The sequence below is a fragment of the Acanthochromis polyacanthus genome, chromosome 17 (assembly GCF_021347895.1).
Source record: "Acanthochromis polyacanthus isolate Apoly-LR-REF ecotype Palm Island chromosome 17, KAUST_Apoly_ChrSc, whole genome shotgun sequence".
NCBI lineage: Eukaryota > Metazoa > Chordata > Actinopteri > Pomacentridae > Acanthochromis > Acanthochromis polyacanthus.
The window spans coordinates 25,788,472-25,812,097 of record NC_067129.1 but is presented as its reverse complement, the minus strand read 5'-3'; the positions used below and the strand labels follow the sequence as shown (position 1 = coordinate 25,812,097).

The 23,626-nt window shown below is 37.8% G+C and overlaps 2 protein-coding genes across 2 annotated transcripts; one reads left to right on the top strand and one right to left on the bottom strand.

The window, feature by feature from the left end:
* Window positions 1-66: 66 nt before the first annotated feature.
* Window positions 67-9,319, bottom strand: ube2g1a (ubiquitin-conjugating enzyme E2G 1a (UBC7 homolog, yeast)). Its single transcript, XM_022209424.2, has 6 exons — window positions 9,088-9,319; window positions 7,102-7,204; window positions 6,842-6,939; window positions 3,201-3,379; window positions 2,790-2,909; window positions 67-1,336 (listed from the first exon to the last, which is right to left on the bottom strand). The coding sequence occupies exons 1-5, from the start codon at window positions 9,131-9,133 to the stop codon at window positions 2,823-2,825; spliced, it is 513 nt and encodes a 170-aa protein (XP_022065116.1). The 5' UTR covers window positions 9,134-9,319; the 3' UTR covers window positions 67-1,336; window positions 2,790-2,822.
* Window positions 9,320-14,441: 5,122 nt separating this feature from the next.
* Window positions 14,442-23,317, top strand: spns3 (SPNS lysolipid transporter 3, sphingosine-1-phosphate (putative)). Its single transcript, XM_022209425.2, is given in 14 exon segments — window positions 14,442-14,542; window positions 15,429-15,678; window positions 15,780-15,845; window positions 16,169-16,305; window positions 17,427-17,523; window positions 17,526-17,577; window positions 17,872-17,938; window positions 18,023-18,165; window positions 18,755-18,907; window positions 18,998-19,187; window positions 21,396-21,461; window positions 21,557-21,655; window positions 21,761-21,932; window positions 22,690-23,317. Coding segments are annotated over 13 exon segments (1,542 nt in total). The 5' UTR covers window positions 14,442-14,542; window positions 15,429-15,449; the 3' UTR covers window positions 22,761-23,317.
* Window positions 23,318-23,626: the final 309 nt, after the last annotated feature.

The following is a 23,626-nucleotide window of genomic DNA, read 5'->3' as shown; positions in this document are numbered from 1 at the left end:
CTGTGTTGATAAAAGGTTTCTGTTGTCTCATACAAAAGACAAACCTGAATTAAATACACAAGTAGATATTGAAAAAAAGTCATATTTTAGAAGAACTCACTACAGGTGACAGGTTTCATAACATGAAAAATATACATCAGTATTTTGTCTTTGTACATTAGGCAAAACTGCAATAGTTCAGTGAGCAGAATAATCATGATTGTGGATGAGGGGAAAGAGCGATAAAACAAAACGGGCACACATACTGTACACACAAACACTCGAACATTCGCAAACGGAAACCCAAAAACATTCAGCAAAAAACAAACCAAAAAAAGTAAGATAAAGCATGCATAACAATTCCTACCGAGGACAACACAGACAAGGAAAGAGGCGCTGCTAAAATAAAAGAATACTGGAGAGTAGGACCTCAAACTGTATCAGGATACCAAAAATGAACATGTTTACACTTCATACTAGGTGAGTTATTGCTACACCAAATTGTTACCAGTACCCTAATTATTACAGATTCCCTGTGTGTTGGCTATATAATGAATTCATACTGTATGTGGTTCACAATTTCCCCCTTTTAAAAAAACAAAACAAAACAATTGTTCAATGCAGGGTGAAGTGGCCAAGCATTTTCTTAGGAGGCACTTTCGAAAAAAAAAGATAAACAAAATTTAGCATGCACAAAAATTAAGGGGTATGTTTCTTTCTTCAGTCAACTGAACAGGATGGTAAGATTTCTAACTGATAAAGAAAAACAAAGTCATTCAGGTACACATGATGTTCAGTTCTGAGTGTTAAAGAACCCAAGAGAACAGCTGTGTATTCTAATATGGCGGTAATCCTCAGTCACTTCTCACTTGAATCAGCCAAGCTCTTCACAGATGACAATCCTCCAACAGCACTGTGATTCTCTTCCTATTTAAGACCTCCTGTGAAAACAAGCTAAAGAAAACGAATGCATGCTGGAGCTGAAAGAAGGAAAATGGATGAAAATAAATCTATCCAGACCAGCACTATTCATTTGGTCTAAATGTCTTGGATGGATGGAAAGGGAGCGTATATATTATCCAGTTTAGTCTGTGCTATATACATGTCTTTACAATATCTTCCTGAATGTTGAAGCAGTTCATAGACTCGAAAAATGTTTTATCATCTTCTGGGCTTTCTTGTTTGTTTTTTGAGTTGGCACTTGCTTGGCGATTTTCTGTCATCCTTGGTAGTCACTGTTATGTTCTATTGCAGCCTACGGTAGCCAGTCTGTTCCTGCCAAAACAAAGGAGGACAAGCCTGGCAAGAGGGTGGAAGAGTGCAGGAAACAGTGCCATGTTGATTTTCAATTGGAGACCTATTGAGAAGCAAAAAACACATAACAGAAGTGAGCAGCAAGGCCAAGTCAAAACCTCATAAACTGGCACAGATTATATGATAGAAACATCTGCCGCATGTTACACCTTCGTCAGATATTTTTGAAATTAATACAACCTTTTTTCAACTGAAAATCCCATTACACTGTGACTGAATGTATTTTTAGGCCTAAATCAAGAAAATATCTTGTTACATATCTTAAAGGATAAACAGTAACAAACCAAAATGTTATGCAGTAGCGGAAGAGCCGATATTGATCACTGTCCCCTTCACAGGCACGAAAAAAACTGCAGTCCAGCCGATGAACCCAATAACAGCTGTCTTTTACAGTTTTGAACCATCCATCACATACACCGCTTGATCCCCATTAGGGTCGCAGGAGGGCTGGAGCCTATCCCAGCTGACTTCTTTTTGAACCAGTTTATATAAATGTTTTCAAACTGTGTTAAAAGCATCAAAAAGAAGCCTAATGCCTGCAGTATAAAACAACAGTAGGATCAGTGTAAGTGCCACCGAAGTGAGAGAGCTGTGCACTTTGAACAACTTCAGTAACTTCAATTAAAGCTTAGAATAATAAATTATCCATAGAGACAGAATCAATCAGGATCTAATGGCAAATCCAACTGAACTTTAGTTCACCTCAGACAAGTGAGCTGTCAGATGCAGATTCACAGTTTATAAGTCACAGTTAAATCATTTGTTTTACAGTGGATTTGGATTTAGTGTTGTTTTTATTAGTGCATTATTATGTGACTTGATGCACTGTCCGATCTCGCAGGGAAGACAAATATTGCACGTGTACTGCGGCTCTCTCCATCAATAGGAGTAATGTCTGAAAAAGCTGAGAAACATTCATGTAAAAGTGACCTTTGTCATCCTGTCACTTCAACAAACTGATGAAGGCAGCGTTGTCACTAATCCTATGTCTGAAAAGCTCTTAAGTTGGAATGCTGCACCAAGGCTACAACATTCACAGTTATGTTTAGTTTTTGTTAAAATTGATTTAGAGAGGTCTTGATTCAACAGTTTGATTATTGTGAAGGAGATACAGTTTTCACTGCTGTTACACAGAGAGGTACTTCTGTCATTTTGACCCCTTTGTTTATGTCAGTGAAGGTAGGCTTAGCGGCAGAAACACAAACCACACCCTAAACAACACTCATGCAGTCGATCCAATACCTCTCTGGAAGCTGTAAGAAACTGGGCCCTAACATTATCAGCTGTATATAAAAGGGAGAGCTGTGTATATTGTATTAAAAAGCAATTATTCAATTTAGGTACCTAGTTAACAGGCAACTCAGTGTAGATTACAATTAAACTGCAGCACATTTTTACTTGTACCTGGTGCAAGAGGCAGCCATTTCTGAATAGTTAAATTTAGGTGGGACTGATGAAGTATAGATTTTATAAGGGCAAAAGACAAAAACACTTACCCTGAAAACATGAAGCTAGCTCCTTGCTAAATATCACTCAAATGCAGTCTCTTGGCTTTTTCGTACACAACGGGCAACTTTCCTTTTGAATGCGCCATGTCTGTCCTCCCTCCACTCCTTCTGCAGAGTGGAAAAATGAAAAGACAATTCAGTTTCCTAATTTTTGACAATTGTCAAGTGTATTGTGTATTTCTATTGTTTCATTTCACATATCTTTGCTTACAATTTTTGTATTTATTTTTAACACATTTACAGCCATTCGCAGCGAAATAGCAAAGTCTTTTATTTTACAACAATATGTATTTTTATTAAAGGACATTTAGGCCTTTGAGTATGACTTTCAGATTGTATTGAATAGAAAAGCACATTCAAACAGAGTCTCTATTCATTTTTTTAAACAAGCAAACTTACTGCAGCATCCACATTGGCTGGTGAGTCACCATTTGGGTCTGCCAGCATAGAGATAACACTAATCATGATGGTTTCCACTGTGTGGATAGGTAGCCAACGTTCTTCTGGTTTCTCATAGCCATACTTGTCCTCCCCAGGCTCGTGCAAAATAGAAATACATACATCTCCGTTCTTGTCAACTGAAAAAATAAATAAAACAAATACATTTAAAAAGAAGATTAAATGATAATGTTTGCTATTAAAATTTGTTTCCATGACATTTAACCAATCAGCAACATACGTGTGTGTACATTATATGTACATACAGTGCCTTGTGAAAGTATTCGGCCCCTTGAACTTTTCAACCTTTCGCCACATTTCAGGCTTCAAACATAAAGACATAAAATTTTAATTTTTTGTCAAGAATCAACAACAAGTGGGACACAATCGTGAAGTGGAACGAAATTTATTGGATATTTTATACTTTTTTAACAAATAAAAAACTGAAATGTGGGGCGTGCAATATTATTCGGCCCCTTTACTTTCAGTGCAGCAAACTCACTCCAGAAGTCCAGTGAGGATCTCTGAATGATCCAATGTTGTCCTAAATGACTGATGATGATAAATAGAATCCACCTGTGTGTAATCAAGTCTCCGTATAAATGCACCTGCTCTGTGATAGTCTCAGGGTTCTGTTTAAAGTGCAGAGAGCATCATGAAGACCAAGGAACACACCAGGCAGGTCCGAGATACTGTTGTGGAGAAGTTTAAAGCTGGATTTGGACACAAAAAGATTTCCCAAGCTTTAAACATCTCAAGGAGCACTGTGCAAGCAATCATATTGAAATGGAAGGAGTATCAGACCACTGCAAATCTACCAAGACCCGGCCGTCCCTCTAAACTTTCACCTCCAACAAGGAGAAGACTGATCAGAGATGCAGCCAAGAGGCCCATGATCACTCTGGATGAACTGCAGAGATCTACAGCTGAGGTGGGAGAGTCTGTCCATAGGACAACAATCAGTCGTACACTGCACAAATCTGGCCTTTATGGAAGAGTGGCAAGAAGAAAGCCATTTCTCAAAGATATCCATAAAAAGTCTGGTTTGAAGTTTGCCACAAGCCACCTGGGAGACACACCAAACATGTGGAAGAAGGTGCTCTGGTCAGATGGAACCAAAATGTAACTTTTTGGCCACAATGCAAAACGATATGTTTGGCGTAAAAGCAACACAGCTCATCACCCTGAACACACCATCCCCACTGTCAAACATGGTGGTGGCAGCCTCATGGTTTGGGCCTGCTTTTCTTCAGCAGGGACAGGGAAGATGGTTAAAATTGATGGGAAGATGAATGGAGCCAAATACAGGAGCATTCTGGAAGAAAACCTGTTGGAGTCTGCAAAAGACCTGAGACTGGGACGGAGATTTATCTTCCAACAGGACAATGATCCAAAACATAAAGCCAAATCTACAATGGAATGGTTCACAAATAAACGTATCCAGGTGTTAGAATGGCCAAGTCAAAGTCCAGACCTGAATCCAATCGAGAATCTGTGGGCAGAGCTGAAGACTGCTGTTCACAAACGCTCTCCATCCAACCTCACTGAGCTGGAGCTGTTTTGCAAGGAAGAATGGGCAAGAATTTCAGTCTCTCGATGTGCAAAACTGATAGAGACATACCCCAAGCGACTTGCAGCTGTAATTGCAGCAAAAGGTGGCGCTACAAAGTATTAATGCAAGGGGGCCGAATAATATTGCACGCCCCACTTTTCAGTTTTTTATTTAAGAAAGTTTAAAATATCCAATAAATTTCGTTCCACTTCACGATTGTGTCCCACTTGTTGTTGATTCTTGACAAAAAATTAAAATTTTATATCTTTATGTTTGAAGCCTGAAATGTGGCGAAAGGTTGAAAAGTTCAAGGGGGCCGAATACTTTCACAAGGCACAGTGTGTGTGTGTATATATATATATATATATATATATACCTTCACTTTGAATCAATATTTACCAGAGGCACCTTTGGCAACAGTAAACACACTTTAATTTCAGGATGTGAATTGATTTGTCAGCTTAACACATCTGGACAGCCCAGTTCCTTCAGTTACATTTACTGAATTGTATCAACTCAAAGAAATCGGATGCTTACATTGTATGAGTATAACAAGAAATTGTACAAATTCAGATAATTCTTCAGCATGTGCAAATACTCAAAGGATACATTACTCCCCCCCCCCCCCCCCCCACAGGGCACTGTATAAATAAATCATTGAGCAAAACTGACAAAATAAACTTTTGCAGACAGTTAATATAATACTATAGCGAATGACCTGACACATATTGGCATGTGTTTTTAAGGATAATGACCAAATTAAAAGTTTGGAAAACAGTTTCACTGTTTTATTAAAACACTGACTGCATTTTCTAAACAGTACTAAGGTTAAATAGACCCTCCAGAAAAACGCGGGCAAAAATCCTTGATTCCGCGGGCTAAAATCCTTGATTATGCGAATAAATATGCGGGGTTTTTATGCCATTTTATGCGGGGAAATTGTGGAAAGTTGCAAAGTATGCGAATAGTTGTGAAATATGCAAAAAGATACGAAATATGTAAGAACTGGGAAAAAAGGTGATTCTTCTCCTACATCCTGTTACTAGGACACACACATCCCTTACTGAGGTTAAAACACTTTCCTATTTATTTTTTAAGAAATTGTAATTGGGGTTTAACCACACACACGCATACACAACCCGGTGCACTCCTTCACTCACACAGCACACTCCCTGGAGAAGTCGTGGTGAAGTGCTGCAATACGATTGATTTTCTTCGGTGCTCCAGAACAATGTTGTACGGAGTACAAAAAAGTTTCCCCCCACTTTCGTGCAGTAAATCTGGGTACTGTTTTGCCCGGTCTCTGGCTGAAATATTCGTAGGTAAATGTGATCTTTGAGCATTCGCCATTCTTGTTTTTCGTCTCTGAGCGCCGCGCTCCACATCAGCTCATGCTTCTAGTGTGTGTGTGAATGCACGAACTGATGACGTCAGGCCGGGCGTCGCATAAAAACTCACTCACAACTCCATTTATGTTGGCTATAGTTTTCTCATTTTATGTGGGAATTGTGAAATCAAGCGCGACCTGCATATTTCTCTTTTTTTTTTCCATGGAAATGTGAGATTCGTGCGGGAATTATGCGGTGTTTTGCGGGGATTATGCGGCCTTTTGGGAAATAATTGAACCCTGCATAATCAGCGGCATTTTGGTGATTAATGCGGGAATTCATGCGATCGCATAATTGCGTTTTTCTGGAGGGTCTAGTTAAAAGTATAAAGTAATTTAGTATGACTGCTTAATGTAGATTTTGTTGGATACTTACTGACATCAGTCAAAAGTAATCATCTGAATGTCAGTAATTTAAACCCCCCCAATAAAGCTGAAGATAAAGTACTAACTGCAGTGAAAGCACATTTAAGTTAACAGGTGAATTTATTAATTATGTATACATTGTCCTTGGTATTCATATTTTTTTTAATGTGAATTCCTGAGCATTTCTAGGGTTGAACACTAAGATATGTTCACATCGTGGAGAACTATATCGGCTCCATTTCCTCAACGTGGAGCTCCTTATTACAAACAGTGACAAATAACATTCATAGTACATACCATTTGGGTGCCAAATATCTGTGATAAATTTCATTTTAGGTGGCCTGAGAGGGTAGTCTTTGGGAAATGTCAGATGAGCTTTAAACACACCACCTTCACTGTGAACAAAAGAGAAAAATCAGACAATCAATGTAATATCAACGACCCCGCAGGTTTTAAAACACGTACATCAAAAGAGGTCATGAGGAGTTGCTCAGGGAACAACATAATAGCACACCTACAATATCCTCTGTACCAGACAAGCAGACATTGAGACTTACTACAATGTGTCCGGAGGCCCAATAATAAGGACTTCCCATCTGTAGAGATCATTATCCTCAATCAGGCCTGCTGAGAATCCCTCCACTGGGTTTTTGTTCAGCTCTAGATATGAAAACAAATATCAAAGTCAAATTTTCATCGCTCATATCTTACCACCTATGAAATTTAGACTTATGTTGTACTTTTCTCAATGTTGCTACAGACACAGCATGACCCTGGTCTCAGGAGGCCTTTTATGGGGGCTGGGTAAGAAGGGACGTGTTGCTGAAACTCACTGGACTGAAACTGCAATTCTTTATGACTTTACAACTCCAGCCTTAACGCATAATGGTGTTATGCACTATTATATACAGAACAATTACATGATCAAAGAGGTGCTTTGATTTGCCCAATTTAAAATATTATTTTTTCAGTACTGCCTTCCATTTTACTGAAAATTTTCAGACACTGTCAATTTTCCACAAGATTCCATTTTTTTGGACAATGCAGACATCTGTAACCAAATGTAAATTACATACACATATCAATGACAAAAGATCCTGCAAAATTTGGATGGTTTTCAACAACAGCTGAAAATTTAAACAGCCATGACTTAGTGGTTATCAGTTTGACTCACTTTTGGAATTACATTCAATGAGTAAAAGAAGTTTTTCAAAAATGTGAATCATTATTTCTGTCTTTTTTGATGCAGATAAAACTCAGACTATAAAGCTAACAGCATTCTATTGATTGTTTAGCGGTCAGCTATGGCAGAGATACAATAGGTGCTCTAAGATTGCTTATTAGATATGCGACACTCAAATCAATTACTGAGGATTTAATATATGTTAGTGCTAATTTTCAAATGATGTATTTGTTAACTCAATTAGCTGGCATCAAATTCTAACTTTCTGTACATTAAAATTAATCTTGCTTCAAAACAGCTGCCTCTGTGTTAAGTATTGTGCTTGGAGTTACTTACTTGATGGCTTACATGCATCACTGACAAACGTAAAGCAAAAGGTGGGTTTCAATGAAACACATTTTAGATTATAAATTCTATTGAACAACAAAGATTTGCAGCCAATTAGTCAAAGAAATTACTCCATTTTTTGTCTAATTTTCTACAACGGATGCACACATGTATTTCAGTTCTATTAAATACAAAACGTACTTTCAAAATTCTGACAAAATGTTAAATACTTCTAGCAAATCCCACTCGAACATTATTCAATCATCTGGCCCTATGGACAGAATGAGAATATCTGGACAACTACAAAGGAGCACACTGTGTCCCTGACAGTTTGCATGTTATTTTCCATCTTAGCCAAAACGTAAAATGTAACACTGGTGGTAAAGCACTACACTATGTGTACTTCACTCAGCTGTTACTGGAAAGTGTCTAATATTAGGGCAGCTAAATTTAATTCGCACTTGATCCAGCTAAAATAGCCAGAGATTAACATTAGCTTGTTGAAGCTAACAACAGTGACAGCAGCTAATGTTAGCCTACAGATAAAGCGAGTTGGCTGAATACGTTAACAATTTAGTGTGGTTGGCAAAGAAAATCGGTCAGTTAGTGAAACGTGGTAGCAGCTAACATTACGTTAATCATATTACGAGTAAACAACATGCATACAATGCAAAACACCGGTTGTTACGTCGGTTAAAATGTATGTAAACACATCGAGTCGGCTACAGGCTAACGTTCGGTTCAGTGCTACAATCGTTGGGACTTCTGACAGCGGCTTCCAACTGCAATCAGTCCGCAATACCGAAACACACATATAAACGAGTTGGTCTCCCCACACACTGACGGCGCTTATCTATCCAGCGAGAAAGGTGTTGTGTCGATTTTCACTGCTATAATCCCACAGTTTGTCATGGGACGTTATTGTGGAAGGGTCAAGAAAAGAGTTTGCGCCAGCACCATCGTTTGAATCACAGCGACGGTAACATTCCCGCAAGAGCCGTCGTTAGCATCAGTAACACCAAGGTTTTATTACCTGCAAGCTGTCTCCTGAGTAACAGCGCTGACTGAGGTTCTGTCATAGTTCAGCAGATGTAATGCAGCTATGTTCAATTGGAATATTTCGAGGTAACTGCGTTAATTTAATGTTCACTAAGCAGTAGTCAGTCTCTTCTATTTTCCGTTTAGCATTCTCGTCATTATTCTTCTTCGTCGCCGTCTCCTGCTCCTGCTTGCTGCCACTTCTTCTTCGTTGCAACGGCCCGCATTCTCAATGAATAATTACTGCCACCTTCTGGTAAGCCCTTCAATGTCAGTCCTCTCGTTGAAACAATCAAGTACTCAAATAAAATAAAATAAAATAAAATAAATCTTCTACACTGTCGGTAGCTTTTTTAATGCACTATATTTTAGTCCATTAATGATTCTTGGCATTGTTATTTTCAGTGTGCTGTTGAAATGACCACTTTTCCCCCTTCATCTCACCAATTCTATTTTTATTTCAATATTTCTTCCCCCACATCTCATATTAATTCTAACACCACATAAGACAATTTGTCAGTATAGTTTTGAAATCATTGACTGTGTACCACTGAGTGATTTTGAGCGTTCTAAGCTTTTGTCAAATAGGAATACATTCTTTAATCTTAAAATATTTCAATGCATTTATTGTATAAATTCCATGATATTTCTTTAAAAAAATTATGATAAGTTCATTCATGAGAATTTAGCAAGGCCCAAGTGTTTTTGGTAGTTCACCTGCCAGTAGCAGGTAATTCTTAGGTATTTTTAAATGTCAAACTCTTCTCTAATTGCATTCTGGTGAATTTAATGTGTAAATTTCTTCTGCATCAATATGTAAATGTATTTGTGCCAATGCATGTGTTCTGAATACTGAGGGAGACACATCCCCTGTATCCCCAGCAAAAAAAACTAAACAAAAACAAAACAAAAACAATTAAAACACCTGGACATGTGTAGTATTGTGTGGAGAATAAATTTAATGGATCTCACACATGTGAATTAGATTTTTGTGAAGAATCAGTGTAGAAAATGGTGTAAAATAATGTAAGTAGTGTAAGTATAGTCCTTCCTGATTTGCTTAGAATTTTACTATCTAATCCCTTATCTTACAGAAAAAAACTCAATGTGACAGGCTTTAGTGAAACATTAACCCTAACCCGAGTTCCCCAATGAAAAATGTCTGCTGCAGGTTTAATATTCGTGCTGATTGTAACATTTACAACAGACAGTAGATGGAGACAACTGACAAGATCCAGCCCCTGACCAAAGTGATTACATTTAGGTTATTCCAACTGAAATCATCAATTTTTTTTTAACTATTTCTTCCTGACCACCTCTGTTTAGACTGACACTTTGATAATGTAAAATATGGATATTGCTAAATACATCTGTGACATTTCAACCTGAAATATCAAACACTTTCAAGAATTTCTTAAAAGTGAGTACATTTTTTTATCTAATCTTTATAAAAGTTCAAAAATTATATATTTTTTAATTTGTTTTGAAGTTGTTAAGGTATTTTTATTAACATTTTTATAATATTTCCTCAATTCTTTTAAATGTTTTTAAACAATTTTTAAAAGTATGTATTTGTTTCTTGCAATGATTGAATCATAAATTTGTTTTTTGAAATAATATTTTTCAAGTTAATTGTCTTGCTTTTACATCATCTTCTAAAAGGCAACCATTTGTTAAAAATGTTTTAAAATGTTGATTTTTTTGACATATTAATGAATAACAGATTTAAAAGATTCCTTTTAAAATATAACTCTTAATTTTTATGATTTGTTTTTAAGTGAATCATCTGTTTTTAAAATACACTTTTAAATATTAATTTTCTATTTTGAAAAAAATATTTTTGAAGGTAATCAACTGTTTCATTTCAAAATATCTATATTTCAACAGCTATTTTTTTAAATGTACCTAAGAATTCTGATTTTAAAAAGTTGATCAGATATTTTATAAAAAACACAATTATTAAAACAGTAATAAATCAGTTACAAGTGACTAATATATTTTAAAATGTATCACCTATATTAAAATAATCTTTTAAAAATTAGTCATGATTTTTTAAAATGTATTTAATGTAATCAGTTCTTTTTTGGAATCTTTTTCAAGTTCAGCATCTATTAGTTTTTTTTTAAATAATCAATTCAGTTTTAGTAACCTATTTTAAAATAATCTTTTTTTTTAAATTTAACAATAATTTTTGTTTGGAAGCATAAGCCTTTTAATATTCGAGTCTCATTTTGTTAGAATAAAACCACCCAGTGTTCCAAATTGAGTCTCTGGTGTTTAAAAAACCTCCTTGTTCATTATTTGTGTTTTTAACCTCCCCAGAGGTCTCATCGTGGCCTCTAATGCGGAATTGTGTTTCATTTTCATCTCAAACATTTAAAAATACACCAAACACATGTTCGTGTTCAGAACTATATGAAGACTTTTATACGGAGTCCGTATTTAGTCTCTTAAAAAATGTATCAAACTGTCATTTTTTCTCATATTATCTCTCAGTACAATTGATGGTTGAAATAAATTTGACTCTTGCATCTGGTTCAGTGTTGAAGAAGCTCCACATTGATCCACCATCAGTGAAGGTATCTCACAGAACACACTCTGATACATTTAATTATATGACTTAATTCAACATCTGCCCGGTCAAACTGAAACAAAATAGTCTTCGTCTTGAGGTCTTCTTTAGCCAAAGGTTTCCTCTTAAGGTCTTCGGTCACCAACGTTTCTTCTTCAGGCCTTTATTTTCCATAAGATTTGCTTTCAAGTCTTTGCTTCCAGAGGTGATCTACGAGTAGGTCGTTCCGAGTCCACGAGCAGGTAAAAACGTTGTATTCTGACATTTCAGAATGTTTAAGTCTTTATATAGGCTGCCTGATTGCATCAAAAATGCAGAAAGTATGGTTTTGCAATGCACCATGGAGATGATGGAAATAGGCACAGTATAGAAGTTCTCTGTTATATGGAAAAGTCCTGCAATTTACAAGTATACTTAATGAAGTACCAAAGTACCCACACTAAAACTCATCATGCACAGCAGAATCTTCCTGATATTACTGGATTATCATGATTTATTGTAATTAATGATGCCAACTTAGTTAAATATATTGATAAAGTTTATCTAAAAGTCATAGTTTTCATAGTAGCACAAGTTCCACTTCCACTGCACCGTGGTCCATCTCCACCTGACTGTCCTCTTCATTAGAAGAGATATAACTATCATTTAGATATCTCTTTCCACATCCACAATCCAGATGACTTCCAGGAGGCCATCATCTGCCAGAGTGAAAGCCACTAAAAAAATATCACTGATCCTGCAGTCTTTAGAACAGATCATAGTTTTACACTGTGCTCATATGAGACTTTATGAAAACAATTATTTACTGTGGTCACTTGGGATCAAATATTTTTTTTAAATTAAATATGAATAATTGTTTTGTATTATTATGTCAGAAAACATCGCTGGATGACTGTCAGTTCTTTTATTGGTTTGTGCTCAAAGGTAGGACCCTATATGAGGGCTTCAGTTCTAGACAGACAGACAGACAGACAGACAGACTTCATATTTTCTTTGCCATTTTCCGAACTTGCTGACAAAACTATCAATTTTGGGAAGTCACTTCTGGAGACAGAGGTATTCATTTCACATTATGTTATTACAGATTTGAAACCTTACTTTCACAGCTAACCTGTAAGAAAATAATGACAGACAATAGTGACATTCAGTATAAATAAAGCAGATTGCATTAACACCTGTTTAAATTCATAATTGAAAAAATAAACAAACATGATTTAGTTATAGAAGACAGTCCAGATTTTTTACAGTCTCAACATCTTGACTTTTTAGTTTATTAATACACTGCCTTTTCTTAACATCTGGGAATGTAGTAGCATCAAACTAAAACTCATTTAGTAAAGCATGTCACCAGTTAAACAGCTGTGGGACTTTCAGACCACAGTCTTGCTGACTTAGCTCCTCTCAGATGATGTTACAGTTTTAAAAAAAAATCACAAATTTAATGTCATTAGATTATATTCAAATGTACTTTAGGGGCATTCTGGTGAATGTACTTTGAGTACAAACAGTTTCAAAGGACAGCAAGTACAACTTGGTAATCATTTGTTATCCAATTGTACAAACATTTAGAGTGACAACGCATGTTATCTGATGTGCATCACTAACTAAAGTCATTCAGCTGTAGCTTCGCATCTGCCTCACATGAGCACTATCTTAGCCTTTCAGTACTTCTGTTGAGTGTGTACCTAAAGTCGCTAAAAGTTAATTAATGAATCAGACAAGTCGTGCATAATCTTATCTAATTTTATAATTCTATTCTGTGCTAATTAAAAGAAAAGATGACAACGCAATGAAAATATTCTGAAATTGTTTTATTCTTGTTTTATGGAATGTGTAGTAACTTCTAGTATCTGCTGATTTGAGTGCCCCCCCCCCCCCGCCCCCCCAACACACACACACACACACACACACACACACACACACACACACACACACACACACACACACACACACACACACACACATACTGTGTTTTTCTATCATTGTGGGGACATACCATTGACTCCCATTCATATCTAACCCCTAACCCTAACCCTAACCTTAACCCTAACCAAAACAATGCCTAACCCTAAAGAAACGTTTTTGCACTTTTACTTTTTTCAGTAACAACAACATGGCCAAGAAAACACTGTTTAAACTTGTGGGGACCCAAATGAGGTCCCCACAAGTGACATAGTTTTCGGTTTTCCTACAGTTGTGGGGACATTTGGTCCCCATAAGTATAGCCAGCAGCTGAGCACCCCCCCCCCCCACACACACACACACACACACACACACTGTGAGAACTGTGTGAATTGTGAAAGTTAGTAGAAAGGTTGCAAGGACTGACCTGAGAGATCTCTCATCATTTTACAGAGGCAGAAAAAAGGCCCATTCAGTCCTGGCTGACAGTCATCCACTCTGTGGTGAGTTTTTAAGTTGCTCCCTTCTAGTCACAGATAGTCTCTACAGACAACAGACTTAAAATCGCATTTGTCCCTGCTACCACTGTCCTTCTTTTTTGTTTTTACATTTTATTTCATTTTATTGTCATATGTTTTGTCTATTGGGTTGTTTTAGATTGTAGTGTGCTGCTTACTGCAGGCCAATTTGCCCTTTGGGAGTAAAAAAAGATTGAACCTTAAATGGCAAGAAACAAGTGAAACTGACATTTGGCTTGTCTGCAGGATTGTGTCACAGTGAAACATCTGTGTGAAAGCGTATGACCAACTCTGAGTGGGCTGGTCCTTTCGCTAACTCAATATATCTTGAGAACTGAGGCCTCTGCTCACTTCTTCAAACTGTAGACACCCTGAGAGAGACGCTGCTCTCTGACAGCTGCCAATCTGCAAATATGGAATGAACTGTGGAAAATAAATTAAACAAGCACCTTCTGCAAGTGAGTATTTTTGAATTTACATTTTTACACTGTTTTATTGGCTGAAGCCTTTAAAATATATGATAACATTTAATCAACAGCTATCAGTGACAAAGTGTTTCATAAAACGTCTTGCACCAGGAACTTTAACAGTACAGCTGTGATGTGCTATGTTGTTTAGAGAAAAGAATTCACGCACGATAGGGACACTGCTGTCGGTGCACAGCCTCCCATTGTGACCAGGAAGCTCATGGGCTTCTCTGTGAGCACAGTGTATATAGCAGTCAAGTCACAAGAATGCCAGACACCACCTATGAAGTGATCAACTTAAATGCCTTTATTAGCAATACAATACCTTTTATTTATGGTCTTATGTATCTACTGCACACCCACTATTTTCAGTCACTCTGACTTTACAATGTTTTTGTGGTTTGTAAGAACTGTGAAATAACTGAAAAAATATTTATTAAACATCTTCCTTCTCCTTTTTCTGTCATGTTGACATAGTTGCAACAATTTGTTCTTACACAGTTGTGTAATTGCCTTTTGTGTCAAAAGAACTATTTCTAAAGTGTTTCCATGAACTGTTTTAACTGATTTCCTCCAAACAAGGTTACTTGTTGGACATAGGATTTCAACAGCAGTGCATGAGAAATCAGTCAATAAAAGTATAGTGTAACAGAGACAGTCACTTATTGTTTGACAGTAACAGAGTTACACTATATTTTAAACATGAAGCAGAAGATTTAATCTGTATCTCCTGGGAAAATGTATCCCCCAGGCTTTGTATAACTTACAATGCATTTCTGTCGCCAAGCTTTGTTGAGTTATGGAAAAAAAACTTGTTTGTAATTTACTGCACATGCGTTGCACCATTATCAGTAGGTCATACGATGTTCGTTTGCAGGTGAAGAAAGAGCTGCTCACCATGGAGCCAAACGGACCAGTGAGTTCCCCTCAGGATGATGCAGCACGACCTCGATGGAGTGTGGGCTCCGGCTCTGGTCTGCACTATGGCTCCTTTGTAAACAGCCTTTCATCACTCACACCAAATGCAGTAGAGAACCCAGCCATATCACCCAGACGCGCCCATATAGCTATAGCTGTGCTTTGCTACATCAACTTGCTCAACTACATGGAACGGTACACAATAGCAGGTTGGATGATCTCTTGTGTACACATGACAACACTGCAAATCAACAGACACTGTTTACAGCGTCTAGTGTGGTGGTACTTACAATGATTTTTTCTTACACAGGAGTCCTTTCCAACATTCAGGTCTTCTTTGGGATAAGCGACAGTACAGCTGGACTCCTACAAACAGGTATGAAGATGAATCTCCCAGACAGGCATTTTCTGCAAGATGTTTTAAACTATCAAAAACACACACATAGGCTGCAATGCTGGAGGTAAAGTTGAGCACCGTTCAGTATTGCACAGCAAAAATTTTAACTTAGGCACTGACACATGCCGAAGTGACACTTTCTGTTTCGAAAGTAGTCAGAGTTTAGAGTTCTGATTTGTCATTCTTGCAGGCGAAGTTTTGAAAATGTTTCATGCGTGAATTTTTTTTAAGTAATTGTAAATGAATGAGTCACCTTGACATCTTATACAAAATGAATTCATTTTTCGTCAATGCCTTTACAGTTTTCATCTGCAGTTTCTTACTCTTGGCACCTTTGTTTGGCTATCTCGGGGATCGCTATAACAGGAAATACATCATGATTGGTGGACTGAGTGTGTGGCTTGTAACTGCAGCTGGCAGCTCTTTTGTCTCTTCGTCAGTAAGTGAAAAATAGACGTGCTACCAAACACTTTACAAGAAACTAGGCATAAGAAGTCCAAGATGTCACTTCTAGCTGCTGTTAATTAGTTTCCCCTCCTCTGTTATTTAGTCTCATCATGTATTCAATTCTCAGACCTAAATTTCAGAGTTTTAGATGGGAGGTTTGTAGGTCAGGGTACTTTCCCTCAGCAATTCAAACAAGCACAAAAGCATGTGAAGGCATTCAAGTGTGCGTTAGGGTCATCACAAAATGTGACTGGATCTTATGTAAGTCACAAATATAGACAAGGGCTTCAGCTAATAACACACAAACAACTAATATTGTTTGTGTCTTTATTGAACTCAGTTATCATGAATTTCCGGAGCTGGTGGGAAAAAGAAGTTTAATAAGTTTAATAAATCAAGCTGTGTTTGATAGAAATAACCATAAACAAGTGTAGCAGTGTAAGACCTCAATCACACAACTTGCAGGATGTTTGGCGTGAACAGGCCTGTTGAGGTGATTCCACTATATCTCTTTTAGACTAAGTTCTGGGTTCCTGAGATTTCATTTTCCCCTCAATGATGGTGAGCTGTTCAGTGTTACATGCAACAAAAGCTTACTCCACTTACCTGGTTTTGCCACTGTATGTGGTTAAATATTATATACAGCTCAACAGTAAAATCCTACTTTATTCTGCAGGTTCTTGCAGAAATACACCACCGTTCAAAAGATTGTTTTCAATGAAGATAACACTAAATTAATCAGAAATACAATCGAGACATTGCTAATGTGGTAAATGACTTTTCTAGCTGGAAATGGCAGATTTTTAATGGATTCGACATAGGATTACAGAGGCCCATTTCTAGCAAGCATCACTCCTGTATTCTAATGGTACATTGTGTTAGCTAATGGTGATGAAAGGCTAATTGAGGATTATAAAACCCTTATGCAGTTATGTTAGCACATGAAAAAAAGAGTGAGTTTTCATGGAAAACATGACCCCAAACTTTTGAATGATAGTGTGTATATGTATTGTTTATTGGTAGTACACTTATTGACTGTAAGAATAATGTGTTAGACTATCTGATACAGATCAATTCTGACCTAACTCTGTTCCATTGTCTTGATTTATTTAGCAATTCTGGCTTCTCGTTGTGTTGCGAGCACTGGTTGGGATCGGAGAGGCCAGCTACTCTACTGTTGCTCCCACCATCATAGGTGACCTCTTCACTGGGGGAAACGGAGCATCATGATCTGTATCTTCTACGTCTTTATCCCCGTTGGAAGGTTAGAAAATAATTCTGTCTTTTTTCACAGTTTGGCTGTTTTTTTCTTTTTGCATGTTTCAAAACATCACTTCAATCATGTACCACGGTGTGGTAATGCAGTTGAAAGCACAGGCTGTTCCAAGATGATTTGTAAATGTTGCGTTCACTACTTGTGGGAAACTGTCTATCTTCAGGTGTTAGCTTTACAACCAATGTTCACAATGTTCTGCCTTAATAATGTTAGTTACGAAATGAACTAAAGAATCGCAGACCATGTTTATGCATTATGATTCGTTTTTTTTTTTTTTTGCAGTGGTCTTGGGTACATAGCGGGGGCAGGGAGTTCTGCTCTCACAGGGGACTGGCACTGGGCTCTCAGGGTGAGAACATGTTCATTATCAGTATTGTACAAGTGCTGATCAGTATAGAGTGACTGATGCATTGTTGTTTTTCTGTGTTATCAGATCACTCCTATCATGGGTGTCGTGGGACTCATCTTAATGATCTTCTTATGCCCTAACCCACCCAGAGGTGCTGCAGAAACCCATGGAGAGGGAATTACAGGGCATAGCTCTTACAAGGAGGACATCAAGTATCTGCTGAAAAAGTAGGATGTTTAAACAATATTGAACTAACATTATGATCTGACAGACTTTGGATTCTGGAGAGTATAAGAAAGAAGATAACATTATTATTTAGACACACAACAAAACAAACATCATTGACAGGTGAAATGTGGTTGTTACAGAGGTAGGACTGTGCCTTACCAGGATTCTTACAGTTATAAAACTTGAACTATCAGTGCTGTCTGGTGGACAAATGATGTAATAGCATCACTGCTTTTGAATAATGTCACATCTTTTCACATTTTTCTGTACTACAATTTTGTGTACTCCAACCACAGATAATCAAAGGCCAGACTGAGAGCTATAAAATGGCCTCCAGACCAGTTCCAGCTTATCTGATTTACTTCAAATTAGTGCTGCTCTTTGTATGGTCCCAAGCAGCACAAACGCCAAATTTGAAGAAATTTGATTTGATGAAAAAAAAAAAAAACTCACATAGAAACAGATTAAAGAATTTCTGCCACAAGTTCACTTCTGAAAGTAGAGGTCTTTGCCTTCGTCCCTACAATTTATATTGATATGATTTTTAATCAACATTTTGTAATCTTATTGTGTGTACTCTGACACTAGTAAGAGTTACGTGTTGTCATCGCTGGGAGTGACGGCTCTGGCCTTCCTCACCGGAGCTCTGGCCTTCTGGTTGCCTACTTTCCTGTCCAGAGCTCATGTCACTCAGGGACTACGACCACCGTGCCTCCAAGAGCGCTGCGACTCCACAGACAGGTGCTGCCTGACCACTGACCTTTCATTTGCCTCACCCTTCAAAATACTGCAGGGTTTTAACAACGCTGTCTGCCTCTGTGCCCTGTGCAGTTATATCTTCGGTGCTGTGACGGTGGCAACAGGCATTCTGGGAGGGAGTCTTGGCACTTGTTTGTCCAGATGGTTTAGGGATAAGGTGCCAAATGCGGACCCACTCATCTGTGCAGTCGGCATGCTGGGATCCGTCCCCTGCCTTTTTATCACCATCTTTGTGGCATCTGCAAGCATTCCAGCCACTTATGTAAGAGGCAACCTTCTGTCTTTGTTGGCATCCTTTAGCTGAATTACCGCATTTATTTTTGACTCTAGAGATGGTAATGTTGGTTTGTCAGTGAGTCCACCACCTTAGTCCAAAGTGAAGTAAAGTATCGAGTCAAAAATTTTAGTACACCCCAGTTTTTAATTGGAAATTTTGCAGGTTAATGTCTCATTGTACTCTGAAATGAAAGCATAGAACAAATTAACAAAATTTTTTTCAAACATATTTTTATTAAGCAAATTCGAGACTTACAGTGCAATTCGATACAGTCAACATTTCTTGCTCCCCCCTCAACAAAAACATTCCAAAAACAAAGGTCCCAGTATAACATTTCTCTAAAAACAACCCTCCCAAACCAACAACAGACCTCTTAATTTCAAGACAAGACCTGACATTCCAAAAACAAATATATATACACACACACACACACACACACACACATATACACATACATACACACATACATACATGCATATAAATAAATAAATAAAATAATATCAATAATAATAAAAGCAGCAGGAATGCATGTTTTTATGTGTATACTACACAAGTACAAAGAGAAGACAATCTGACCTGTGAAGGAAACAGAATACATCACATACACTGCCCAGCTTGTTCTGTAAAATGAAAAAATGAAGGAAGAAAAAGAAAAAAAAATTGCTCGCATCCTAAACACCACCTCAGTGAATGAAAAACCTGCGCTTAAGGAGTATAGTATAGGGGCGGACAGGGACGAGAGGAGAGGATCAGCATCAACAGGCGATGGTGTATCACTGTGATACCTCATCAGGTGAGAGCTTCTCAAAATATTGAAGCAGGGGTCTCCAGTGACTATAGAATCTGTCAGAGCACCCTCTAAGAGTGAATTTAATTTTCTCCAACTTAAGGAGATATATGATATCGTGCAGCCATGCTTTAAAGGAGGGGGGTTGTGAAGATTTCCATAAGAGAAGAATTCTCCAGCGGGCAACCAAAGAGGCAAAGGCAACAACATTGTCCTGAGTGGTGGAAGTGGTCAGATGGTCAGGTGATCTACCAAAAATGGCTATATGGGGGGGATGGTTTGATGTTTAAACCTAAAATGTCAGAGATAGATTTAAAAAAGGATTGCCAGAAATGAGCTAATTTAGAACAAGACCAAAACATGTGAGTAAGGTTGCAAGGAACCTGAGAGCATCTACTACAACGTTCATCAACTGAGTTTGGGAATATTCTTGAAAGTTTATGTTTGCTATAATGAAGCCTGTGGAGCACTTTAAACTGAATAAGAGATAGCCTAGCACAGCTAGAAGAAGAATTAACTGCTCCAAGAGCTTTTATCCAGAAATCCTCAGAAAAGTTGATTTGCAGTTCAAATAACCAATCAGCCTTGATCTTATTTATCACAGAGTCATTAGTTGTGAGCAGGAGGTTATAAAGAAAGGAAACCTGACCTTTGGGCAAGACTCTTGCCTTGAGTGCCAGCCACTAGAATTTGGACCTTGAGGGAATGCCAGCAAGTGGGTCCTGGCAAAATCACGGAGCTGATAGTATCAAGCTATTCAAGTTGATTGCAGAACGTAGATGATCAAAACTGGCAAAAACATTGTTCACATATAAGTTGCCCAGGCAGCGAAGGCCATTCTTCTCCAGCGATATATATTGTGGGTCAATCCTAGCTGGTTTAAAAAGGTGGTTGTTACAGCAAATTAACAAATTAAGTTTAAAAAAATCAATTTAGAAACAAAAATGTATTCTAAACTTTAGTAGCCACCTTTGGCAGATACAACAGCTGAACACACTCGTGGCATTCTTTCCACAATGAAAATCAAATATTTTTCAGAAAGTTATTCCCAACTCTGTTGCAGAAGTTCCCACAAATGTGTGGCACTTGTAGGTTGCTTTGCTTTCTCTCTTCTGTTCAGTTCATCCCAAACCAGCTCCATGGGGTTATTTGGAGTACTTTACCATTTATAATGTATTTTTCTCCATAACCTTTACTGCAAGATTTTCCATTGTTTTTATTTTATTTTTATAATCAGCTCCTAATATGTCACTTAATATAGACTTTACATTACATTGCATACATATCTTTTAAGAGAAATATCTCAGTTCAAGTCCATTAAGTGATTAGTGACACTATGTGATTCAGATTTCTTAATTAAATGATCATTAAATTACGTTGTGGGTGTCTTGAATGTGTCATTTCAGGTCTTCATTTTCTTTGGTGAATTACTGCTCTCACTGAACTGGGCTGTCCTGGCTGATATACTACTAGTGAGTCTGAATTGTGCTTTTGGGGATAAAAATATGAAACGTTTCTGCTGAAACTTCAAGGTAACAGGCAGTTGTGTGTGTAATTTCTACTTCAGTATGTTGTTGTACCAACCAGAAGGGCCACAGCCGAGGCTCTGCAGATTTCAGTGGGTCATCTCCTGGGTGACGCTGGAAGTCCTTATCTCTTAGGAGTGGTGAGAAACAGTTTTACTTCCCTCTGTCTTCCTTCCTTTTAGCTTTTCAGCTATTCTGTGAGTCTGAGGAAATCTGTTGTTAACACACCTACACTGTTATTGCAGATCTCTGATGCTATACGTGCATCTAAGCCTAAAACCTATGACTGGAGCTTCCAAAGTTTGAAGTACAGCCTCCTGGTCTGCCCATTTGTCGGCGTTGTTGGGGGAGTGTTTTTCCTCATGACTGCCCTCTACATTACTGAAGACAGGAAAGCAGTGGAGCAACTGCTCGGAGGTAAAGTTAACACACAAACAGTTTGCAACTCAAACAGAACAACTTTCTCCCTGGTCCAATGTTCTGTAACCTTTAGCTATGTACTAAAGTTACCATCTTCTCAGAGTGCATAGAACTATTTTATTTTGTTCAAGATTTTTGTGTGAATGACACACTGGTGCTATTAAGTCCTCCCCATTCTGTCTGTCAGCGTCTGTGTCACACACATGCTGCAGTGTCCAGCCCATTCTGAACAGTAGTCCTCTATTCAACTCACTGCAAGCCAACTCTCCTCCAGTTAAGAACAAATTCCACTTATCTGCACACATACCCCAATAACAGACTGGCAGTCTAGTTTTCTGGCAGCTCAGAGGCCAAGATGTGCCACAGTTGATAAAGACAATATTGTGTCTCTTGTTTGGATCTAACTGACCTCATTCTTTACATTCTGTTGGACTGTTAAATAACATGGGGCAGCTGCACCAACAGGACAACCAAACTGGACTCACTTTAGTAAATACACGATTCTGACCCAACATTCTGACATACTGCACCTCTCAGATTTAGCACCAATTAGTGTGAGTGCAAGTGTTCCCTACTTTAAATAAAAATGTCGAAACGAGCATTTGTGTGTGTGTGTGTGTGTGTGTGTGTGTGTGTGTGTGTGTGTGTGTGTGTGTGTGTGTGTGTGTGTGTGTGTGTGTGTGTGTGTGTGTGTGTGTGTGTGTGTGTGTGTGTGTGTGTGTGTGTGCGTGCGTGTGTGTGTGTGTGTTAACAGACACTTCCCAACCACAGCAAGATCCTGCACCTGAGTCCTCCGTGGAGATGAGCGACAAGGCGAAAAATTAAAATTCAACAAAAGCTATCATGTAAATACTGTATATATTCAAAATTAAGTTAAAAACCACTGGTGTATGAGCCAAATTGACGAAAGCGCTTTTTTTTTGTCACTTTACACCCAGACACGGGTTATAGATTCAGAGAAAATTTGTTTAGTCACACTTCCAGACCATCAAATACTTTTTAAAATGTGTCTGTTCACTTGTTCTTTCAGACTTAGCTGTATTGTCTGGATTTGAAGTCAAGTCAGTTTTATTTGTATAATCCTAAAATCCTAAATCTGCCTCTCAGGGATTTACAGTCAGTACTGTACAACATACATAGCTCACCCTCTTGCACTCATTTACAGCACTTCAAAACAATCTAAGCTTGTGTGTCTTTTCTCTTCGTAGCAATACCTCAGTGTAATGTCACAGTGGAAGTGTTAACGTTATCACAATGATACCTCGCTTTTCACAGGCACTGTGGGGTATACTTGAAAAATAAATGTAATTATATATTTTCTCACTGTAAGTGTCATTTAATGTTTTAATAAATATGACAGCAAAAATGTCTGTCTGTCTGTCTGTCTGCCTAAGCTGCTCTTTAATATATAACATTATTACATTACTGTATTGTTGTCACTTCATGCGGACAGGTGTACAGATCAGGGTTGAAAATGAAAACTAATGAAACATGGCACACTTAGCAAACCGACAAAAATTACAGTTTTTCTCAGTCGCTTTGATACATGTCTCAAATCATCCTCAATATTTGCAAATCAGCAAGGCATTTCTCAAAACAATTCGTACAAATAGCAAAATCAAATGGATTAGGCTGCAAAAGCAAGTCTCTTTCTCAGAATCCTTCGTTCAGCTCTCAAAAGTAAATATCTG

What these genes read in the sequence shown, in the direction of transcription:
- ube2g1a (XM_022209424.2), bottom strand. Translation starts at nt 9,133, where the DNA reads ATGACAGAACCTCAGTCAGCGCTGTTACTCAGGAGACAGCTTGCAG. An exon ending in ACTCAGGAGACAGCTTGCAG is followed by an intron (nt 7,205 to 9,087) that starts GTAATAAAACCT and finishes TTTCATATCTAG; the next exon opens with AGCTGAACAAAAACCCAGTG. An exon ending in CAGCCAATGTGGATGCTGCA is followed by an intron (nt 2,910 to 3,200) that starts GTAAGTTTGCTT and finishes TCCACTCTGCAG; the next exon opens with AAGGAGTGGAGGGAGGACAG.